Raw genomic sequence first — 9,029 nt, forward strand, 5'->3', positions numbered from 1 at the left:
CAAAAAGGCATAAGAGACCCGGTCTGGAGGGGTGCTGCTGGATGGGGCGCTGAGGCTGCAGCGAGGTGGGGACTGGGCGACCCCGGGGCCCCTGTGCTCCTATCAGAAGCGAGAGTCCCTCACCTCCAGGACACTGGCTGGCCCTCCAGTCACAGGCCTGGCTGCCTCAGGAGGAACAGAATGACCCTTAATGAAGTTGCTGAGGACTGTGCCTCGGGGTAGGAGGGGAGCTGGGGCTGTGGGGCCTGCAGTTCCAGACCTCCTGGCTGCCAGAGCCCATGCGGCACCTGCTGAATTGTGGGGATGGGGGCACGTCCATGTTCCTGGTGCTGTTGGGAGATGGGGGGGTGTCCACGTTCCTGGTGCTGGTGGGGGATGGGGCATGTCTACGTTCCTGGCGCTCGTTGGGGATGGGGGCATATCCACGTTCCTGGTGCTGGTGGGGATGGGGCATGTCCACGTTCCTGGTGCTCGTTGGGGATGGAGGCATGTCCACGTTCCTGGTGCTGGTGGGGATGGGGCATGTCCACGTTCCTGGTGCTCAGGGATGGGGCATGTCCACGTTCCTGGTGCTCGTGGGGGATGGGGCATGTCCACGTTCCTGGTGCTCGTGGGGGATGGGGCATGTCCACGTTCCTGGTGCTCGTGGGGGCTGGGGCATGTCCACGTTCCTGGTGCTCGTGGGGGCTGGGGTATGTCCACGTTCCTGGTGCTCAGGGATGGGGGCATGTCCACATTCCTGGTGCTCTTGGGGGCCGGGGGCATGTCCACGTTCCTGGTGCTGGTGGGGGCCAGGGGCATGTCCACGTTCCTGGTGCTCGTGGGGGATGGGGTATGTCCACGTTCCTGGTGGGGGATGGGGGCATGGGGGCATGTCCACGTTCCTGGTGGGGGATGGGGGCATGTCCACGTTCCTGGTGCTGGTGGGGGATGGGGGCGTGTCCACGTTCCTGGTGCTGGTGGGGGCCGGGGCATGTCCACATTCCTGGTGCTGGTGGGGGATGGGGGCATGTCCAGGGTCCTGGTGCTCGTGGGGGATGGGGGCGTGTCCACGTTCCTGGTGCTGGTGGGGGATGGGGGCGTGTCCACGTTCCTGGTGCTGGTGGGGGACGGGGCATGTTTACGTTCCTGGTGCTGGTGGGGGATGGGGCATGTTTACGTTCCTGGTGCTGGTGGGGGATGGGGGCGTGTCCACGTTCCTGGTGCTGGTGGGGGATGGGGGCGTGTCCACGGTCCTGGTGCTCGTGGGGGATGGGGGCGTGTCCACGTTCCTGGTGCTCGTGGGGGATAGGGGTGTGTCCACGGTCCTGGTGCTGGTGGCGGATGGGGCCGTGTCCACGTTCGTGGTGCTGGTGGGGGATGGGGCCGTGTCCACGTTCGTGGTGCTGGTGGGGGATGGGGCCGTGTCCACGTTCGTGGTGCTGGTGGGGGATGGGGCCATGTCCACGTTCCTGGTGCTGGTGGGGATGGGGCATGTCCACGTTTCTGGTGCTCGTGGGGGCTGGGGCATGTCCACGTTTCTGGTGCTCGTGGGGGCTGGGGCGTGTCCTCGTTCCTGGTGCTGGTGGGGATGGGGCATGTCCACGTTTCTGGTGCTCGTGGGGGCTGGGGCGTGTCCACGTTCCTGGTGCTGGTGGCGGATGGGGGCGTGTCCACGTTCCTGGTGCTCGTGGGGGATAGGGGTGTGTCCACGGTCCTGGTGCTGGTGGCGGATGGGGGCGTGTCCACGGTCCTGGTGCTCGTGGGGGATGGGGGCGTGTCCACATTCCTGGTGCTGGTGGGGATGGGGGCATGTCCACGGTCCTGGTGCTGGTGGGGATGGGGGCATGTCCACGTTCCTGGTGCTGGTGGGGATGGGGGCATGTCCACGTTCCTGGTGCTGGTGGGGATGGGGGCGTGTCCACGTTCCTGGTGCTGGTGGGGATGGGGGCGTGTCCACGTTCCTGGTGCTGGTGGGGATGGGGCCGTGTCCACGTTCCTGGTGCTGGTGGGGATGGGGCCGTGTCCACGTTCCTGGTGCTGGTGGGGATGGGGCCCTGGCGTCCTAACTTGATGGTCACTGCAGCCTGCGGCAAGGGGAGAGGCCAGGGTGTCACTCCTGGCTGTGCCTGTGGCTCCTCCTTGGGGGGCATTTTCAGTCAAAAATAAAAGGGTGAAGCCTATATTGGAGAGGCCCTCGCCTGTCTGGAGTGGTACTTGTCTTTACTGGGACAACCATGTGGAGCGGTTTGCAAACTGCTCTAAGCGCAGCATCTTGTACCTGCCGCCCCTCCCTCCCGGCTGCTGTGGGATCCTTTACCCTGAATTCAGGGAAGGTGGTGGGCGTATATGTGTGAATGTTACACAAGGACCTTTAAGGCCAAGAGAAATCAGTTTAATTTATAAATATATCCTTTAGTCCCCTCAGCTTATCTCCAAGGCGGTTACACAATTCACAATAACCACCCTGTGGGACCCGCAGGCGGCCTGGTGAGGGCTCAACACAGGGCGGAGGTTGGCTTTCAGCCTTGGTAGCTTTTCCCATCAGATGAGCCCTCACGACATAAGACATTTCAGAAAGACAGCCCATGGTCATGCATGATTGCTTTTTAGAAGGCTTGGTCCCCAAACCCCAGGTTTGGCACAAACAGCTGCCACCAGAGCACAGCCCTGCCCCTTGGTAGGCGGGGTGCTGGGTGGCTTGCCCCAGAGCTATAGAAGCTGGCCAGAGTTAGCTCTGCTCTCTCCCTACCTGCCCCGAAGCACTTATGTTTTTGACAGAATCTTGAGTGAAGAGTCAAGGGTCTCGGCTGGGCTGCACCCCACAGGCCCCTCCGGGCGTCTCCACGCGGGCCGGGCCGGCTTCCTCAGGAGGGCGCAGGCGTGGAGCCCCCTTGCTTCTCTCAGTGCTTGGCACTCCCTCCCATCAGGAGGGTCTGTGCTTGTCCTAAACCCTGTCCCTGGTTCCACTGTGGGCCGAGGCTTGGAGTCGCTCCCAGGGGAAGCGGGGGCAGTCTCCCTGCAGAGAGAGGCCTTCCCCCGCTGGAGCGCTTGCGGCCACCTGGCTCCACCCTGCACCTTCTGACAGGCGGATCCAAGGCCCTCCCCTCGGGCTGCCCTGGTACTTGAATCACCCACAGGCCGACGGGGCTGCCCAGACCCCGCCCCGCAGCCCGGACGGTCAGAGGTCGTCCTCGACGGCGCCACTGTGCTCGCTGAGGAGGTACCACTTGAGCCTGTCGGGCAGAGGCAGGGCCTTGACCTTGGCGTCCACGGGCCACGGCTGAAGGCAGAGGCGGATGCACACGCGGCACAGGTGCTTGAGGGGCGGCGGGTAGCTCTCCAGCTGCCTCAGGGAGGAGTGCAGGGCCTGGATCTTGTCCGCCAGGCTGCCCACGGGGTGGATGTCGAAGCTCTCGGGCAGCCGCAGCTTCTGGGAGCTGGTCACCATGAGGTCCAGCACGGTCTCGGCCTTGCGCAGCAGGTCCGCGTGGCTCTCGTCCTCCGCGCAGCCCGGGTGGGAGCAGAGCCTCTCGAAGACGATGTGGAAGCCGGACCAGCAGGACGCGCCGTGCAGGGAGCAGTTGTAGGCGGCTCCCGACTCCAGCAGGAAGCGCAGCAGGGGGAAGTGGAGCTTGAAGCTCTTGAGGCAGATGTGCGTGAGGGACTCGTGGGCCGGGCACTCGCTGGGGTCGGCGCCGTGGGCCAGCAGCAGCTGCGTGACTTGGAAGCAAAAGCGATTGATCAGCTGGGCCTCCTCTTTGTCGCCTCCCACCGTCTCGCCCAGCAGGAAGATGATGCAGGTGAACACTGTGTCCCCGTCTTTGGTCGTGGCCTTGACGTCCGCCCCTAGGAGAGCCAGGATGGGGAAGAAGGTGGGAGGAGGCCTTCGGCCAGCGGAGCCGCGCCTCACGGGCCAGGGGGAGCCGCGTGGAAGGGCAGGGCTCACCTCCTTCCAGCAGGAGCCGGATGTTCTCGGTGTTGTGGACCTGCACCCCGTCACTGCTGGCCAGAGCGTGGAGCAGGGCCGTCTTACCTAGAGGGGGAGAGCTGGTGAGGCGGGGAGTGAGGGCTGGGGAAGCAGAGGTCAGGCTGGACGGCCTGGGGGTGGGAGAGGAAATACCCTCAGGTCCAGATACTGAAGGCTAAAAACAACTGACCTGGGGGATTTCCCTGTGGCCTAGTGACTAGGACTCTGTGCACCCAGTGCTGGGGGTCTGGGTTTGGTCCCGGGTCAGGGAACTAGATCCCATGTGCAACAACTCAGACCCGGTGCAGCCAAATGAAAAAAAAAAACACCAAAACTGGTGGCTCAGTGGTAAAGAATCCACCTCAGTGCAGGAGACACAGGTTTGATCCCTGGTCTGGAAGATCCCATATCCGAAGAGCAACTAAGACCGTGCTGGAGAGCCCAGGAGCCACAGCTCCTGAGTCCACATGCTCTAGGGCCAGTGTTCCACAAGAGAAGCCTCCGAAATGGAAAGCCTGCACACCGCAACCGGAAAGTCGCCCCCACTCGCCAACTAGACAGACGTCCACATACCAACAAAGACCTGGCACAGCCAAAAACAAAACACCAAACTGACCTCTCAGCCACGGCTGAGGGTGACAAGTTTCTGGCCGTTTTCTCTCCACCGACACAAACACCGGACCAGAAGGGCCAGGAGAAGGAGGATTTTTCTGGACCCTGAAATGCTACCTGAGACCCAGCCTGGGTGGAAGGAAGCCCCATCACTCAGGAGCTGAGCACACAGGTCCAGCTCCTGCAGACGTCCTCGTGGGGCCAAGATGCACTGCCTCCCGAGCCTCTGTGAGTCAGCAGAAGACACCAGCGCGCACCAGCCATGCTCTGCCATCAGACGGGCTGCCTCCAGCCTGCCTAACGAGCCGTCACCCCCGCACGCCCGGGGTTACCTCACGAGGCAGTCTATCCTGCCCCAGCCCATCCTGCTTTTCTCCAGGAGCACCCACCATGCTTGTCGGCCGCATTGACGTCTGCTCCGAGGTCCAGGAGGCGTTGCAGGCAGGGCAGGCGCTCCGGCTCCTCGCTGGCTAGGTCCAGGGGGCTGCTCTCGTGGATCTGAGCCGAGAAAGCACAGCCAGGTTGGCCCTGGGGCCTGTGAGCGGCTCAGGGCCCCAGCCACATCCCTCCTTCAGAGCAGGGCTGGCTCTTACCCGGTCCCTCCGGTTGATGTCGGCCCCGTGGCGCACCAGCAGCTCCACCATGTCAGGCTGGTTTCGCAGGACGGCGATATGCAGTGCCGTGTAGTAGGTGACGGGGTCTGAAGGCGCAGACACAGCTCACATCAGTCCTGCCCATCAGCACATTCTCACAGGATCCCAGGACCAGCCTGGCAGCCCAGCCCCAACACTCCAACCCAAGGGCTCCTGGCACCATAAGAGGTCAGGACACAGCTGTCCTCGTCGGATGCTAGGGTGCTCGGAGTCAGGCCTAAGTTCGGGTACTGGGGAGGCATTCCAATGAACGGACAAGTACTTAATCTGGGTTTTAGTCCCTTTTGCAAAATAGGACCTAAAATAAAACTGTGGGGAGGAACACCCACAAATGCTCAAAGCTGGGTCTCCCAAGTGACTGACTACAGAATGCCTCCCCCAGCTCCTTGACCTCCCAGGAGCCCAGCAGCCTCTGAGCCTGTCCTCCAAAAGGGAGGAAAGATACGCCTGGCACGTCCTGTATCAGCACAAAAACCCCCATTTGGGAACAAGTCAGTCCCGAGTGTCTCCTGGCTGACCTTGTCTCCCGCCCCAGCCCCCCACCCAGGGCAAAACAAAGAGGGAAGGAAGATGGCTCCCTCAGCACCTCCCGGGCACACCAGCCGGACACCAACACCGTCAGTCTGTGATTTATGCCCAGTGTGTTATCTGTTTCCCCCCTCTCCCCGTGGCTCAGAACCAGCGGCAGAAAATTACTTTCCCTTAGCTCTGGGCACAGCGCCAGCAGCCCCATTTTCGCATTAATGGAAGCAAGGACTTAACTGGGAGCTGGAGGAAAGTTTGCTAAGTCAATCGCCTGACAGGAGCAGTGACAAACCTGCTCCGAGCAGAGGCGGTTAAGGGCCTCTGGGAAACCTGCAGGCTGGGAGGCCACCCAGTGCGGGCTTCCTCGGGCATCACCCCTGAGACAGATGAGGGCAGAGCCTGGAGGCTTGACCACCCACCCACCCCCCACCCCCCACCCCCGCCCAGGCCACACCTAAGCCATCTGTCCACCCCAGCCCTCCAGGCTCCGGAGGACCTTCAAAGTTGAGGTTGGCTCCATTCCGCAGGAGCACGGCGGCTGCGCGTGTCAGCCCCAGCTCGGCCATCTTCAGCAGGGCGTTGCTCACGCCTTCCTGGTAAAATGGAGAGTGGGCTTTTCTTTCCAGCAGCTCGGTGAGAACAAGGATGCGGCTCTCCTCGCTGGTGGCATAACTGGGCCTGGGGCAGGAGAGAGGACCAGCTGAGGGTGGGACAAGCTGGCTTGGCACCCTGCGGGTAGGTGGCCTTTGGTCTCCTGCAGTCACCCCCCACTTCGCCCCCACCCCCACCCCAGGCAGGGCCCTGGCTCCATGGGGCAGAAAGTCTCTTCCGAAAAGGGTGGGAGAAAGGACCAAGCAAGATCTTTTCAATGGAGCAGACTCCTCAGGTTTGCTGAGAAAGGATTGGGGCTGTCATCAACCTCCTTCCAAGTTACCCATACAACCTGGCCCCTGGCTTGGGTACAAAGCCTCATACACCTGCGCTGTCAGCACTGAAGGGAACCCTTGCGGCCAAGGGCAAGAACCAGACACCGACTGACCCGGGGCTGCAGAAGGTGCTGCACCCCAGCTCAGGCCATCCCGCAGCCAGGGCGGTCAGCAGACCTCCCGAAGCCCGATCACACTCAGAGACGTTCGGTCCACCGAAGGCAGAGGGACCCAGAAAGCCCTTTGCTCCACAGCCCCAACCCGCCTACCCCCCTCGCCAATTCCAACTGATGCCCGAAACACACCCCCGATCCCCCTCTCCTCGGCTCTTTTCTCCGCTCCACGTAAGGCAGTATATACCACTTTAATCACTGTCAGCCTCTCCTCTCTGGGAGCACGATCACCACGAAGGCTGAGGGTTTTAGCTCGCCAATGTAGCCTCTAAACGATGCTTTCTGAACAGCCTTCCCACAGGTTCATGTATGACAGACCCGCGCCTGTCTATACCAAACGGGAAACTCGGGGCTACAGAAAGCTCATCCCGCGCCGCGTTTACCGATTACACCCTGCCCCTCTGCAACTCCAGGCAGAGGGCACAGGACAGGCAGGGCGCAGGGTGGGGCGCTGAGGCAGAGGCCCTGCCGCCACCCAGCCCCACGGCCCTCCCTGAGCGGGCCGCGGCCGCCTCCACCCATCCCCGCCCGCCCTCGGTCTCATCTGACAGATGAGGACACCGCCCGCCATATTTATGGCGACAAGGAAAGGGGTGCCGCGCCGGTCTGAGGCGGGGGAGGGCGCGAGTTACCCGTCCAGGGGCTCCTGCCGCTCGGGGTCCTGGATGCCCAAGGAGCCCAGGATAGCATCCACGAGCGGCTGGTACTCGAAGATAATCCTCCGGAAGCCATGCAGGAACGGCATGGCGGCGGCCGCACCTTCCACCGAGGCGGAGACGCCGACTGGGGTGCGTCGCGGGGCCCGCAGTCCTGACCAGGTTCGGCCACTCGCTAGGTCCAGTCCCCCGCCCCGCGCCCGGCTCGGTGCACCGCCCAACCCGGGGCTACGCGCCGGAAGTCATCCGCGCGCTTCCGGCCCGCTCAGGCCCCGGGGAAGGGACCGGGCGGCGGCGACAGCGCCCTCTGCGGGTTCGGAGGATCGTGGTGCGATTGGGTGAGCAAGCTCGGGGTGTCTTGTGGGGGCAGCCCGCAGGACTGGAGGGCGCAGACCCGCAGCCAAGTCCGATCCCAGCCCTAGGCCCGCAAACTCCTTTCCCGGCCCGACCCGGCTCCGCCTTGCTATCCCGCTCGCGGCCGCTGGGCGCCGTCCGAGCTCCGCCCATTGAGCGAGTACACACCGGGCGGATCCTTTCCCAGCTCCCAGGAAGGCTGGACCCCCGGTGCCCCCGACTTGGGTGGGAGTTGGGTCGGACCACGGTTGGGCCTGGCTTTCACCTTCTCCCCACTCTGACTGAACTACACCCACCCCGACGGGCGATGAGGACGATTCCTTAGCCCTTGCAGCCTACTGGGGCTTCTTCCACTTTCTGCCTTGATGGACTCAATGAACTTCACTTTCTTCATCTGTAAAATGGGGATAATCAAACCCACGCAAGATCTTGGGTCAAGAGCTCTGTTACTGTCAGTCGAATCTAACAGGAAGGAGCCCAAGGCTGGGGCCACTTTTCTAGGGAGTAGCGTCAGGCCTTGGGCCTCGCATTCAAACGTCCACAACCTTGAGGCCCACGGTGGAGCCCTGATGTCTTCGTGATTCTGGAAAGCCCGTCGTGCAGGGGTGCACCAGTCCCAGCCGCTCAGGTGGCAGCCTTGGTCTCTCATCGCCCCCCACCCTCCACCACGTGGGCTTGGGAGTCTCTCCCACCTGACACGTGTCAGGGACAAGTCTTGTTGAAGGAAGTGGAAAACGTTTAGAGATGAATTTAAAGACAATCCCATGTGCCTACGATTAAACATTAAAAAATGGGTAGAGTAGGGCTCCCCAATCCCGCCCCGACCCCGTCCACCAAGAAAAACCCAATCCAAAGCCTTCCAGGTCCAGCTATGGGGACCCAGCAGGGTCCAGTATGCAGCAAGGGCTGGACAATTGCTTGCTTATAATTCTTCAGTTTATAAGGTTGTTGTGCAGATCAAGGGATGAACCTTTAAAATCCCCATCAGGTCTCAGAAGACCTAATTTTGCTTCCCCCTCCATTGCCTAAAGGGGCAAGAAAAGTGGTAGGGGGATCAGCAGGGAATCGGCCTGTAATTCAGGAAACCTGGGTTCAATCCCTGGGTCAGGAAGATCCCCTGGAAGAGGAAATGACAACCCACTCCAGTATTCTTGCCTGGAGAATTCCACGGACAGAGGAGC

The 9,029-nt window shown here is 62.2% G+C and overlaps 2 protein-coding genes across 4 annotated transcripts; both read right to left on the reverse strand.

Annotated features, from left to right (window-relative positions):
* Nucleotides 1-187: 187 nt before the first annotated feature.
* LOC139185962 (uncharacterized) lies at nt 188-1,153 on the reverse strand. The gene is made up of 4 exons (XM_070799841.1): nt 1,125-1,153; nt 958-1,063; nt 668-846; nt 188-506 (listed from the first exon to the last, which is right to left on the reverse strand). Exons 1-4 carry the CDS (start codon nt 1,151-1,153, stop codon nt 188-190), a joined length of 633 nt encoding a protein of 210 aa, XP_070655942.1.
* A 1,199-nt stretch (nt 1,154-2,352) lies between these two features.
* ASB6 (ankyrin repeat and SOCS box containing 6) lies at nt 2,353-7,728 on the reverse strand. Of its 3 annotated transcripts, none has more exons than XM_019971000.2 (6): nt 7,471-7,727; nt 6,236-6,417; nt 5,155-5,261; nt 4,951-5,059; nt 3,929-4,015; nt 2,353-3,702 (listed from the first exon to the last, which is right to left on the reverse strand). In XM_019971000.2, the coding sequence occupies exons 1-6, from the start codon at nt 7,581-7,583 to the stop codon at nt 3,161-3,163; spliced, it is 1,140 nt and encodes a 379-aa protein (XP_019826559.1). In that variant the 5' UTR covers nt 7,584-7,727; the 3' UTR covers nt 2,353-3,160. The 3 variants fall into 3 exon arrangements, with proteins under 3 accessions (XP_019826559.1, XP_019826558.1, XP_070655511.1); XM_019970999.2 differs by having other exon boundaries at nt 2,353-3,828; nt 7,471-7,725; XM_070799410.1 differs by lacking the exon at nt 4,951-5,059 and having other exon boundaries at nt 3,505-3,828; nt 7,471-7,728.
* Nucleotides 7,729-9,029: the final 1,301 nt, after the last annotated feature.

This window comes from Bos indicus, chromosome 11 (assembly GCF_029378745.1).
Source record: "Bos indicus isolate NIAB-ARS_2022 breed Sahiwal x Tharparkar chromosome 11, NIAB-ARS_B.indTharparkar_mat_pri_1.0, whole genome shotgun sequence".
In the NCBI taxonomy this organism is placed as follows: domain Eukaryota; kingdom Metazoa; phylum Chordata; class Mammalia; order Artiodactyla; family Bovidae; genus Bos; species Bos indicus.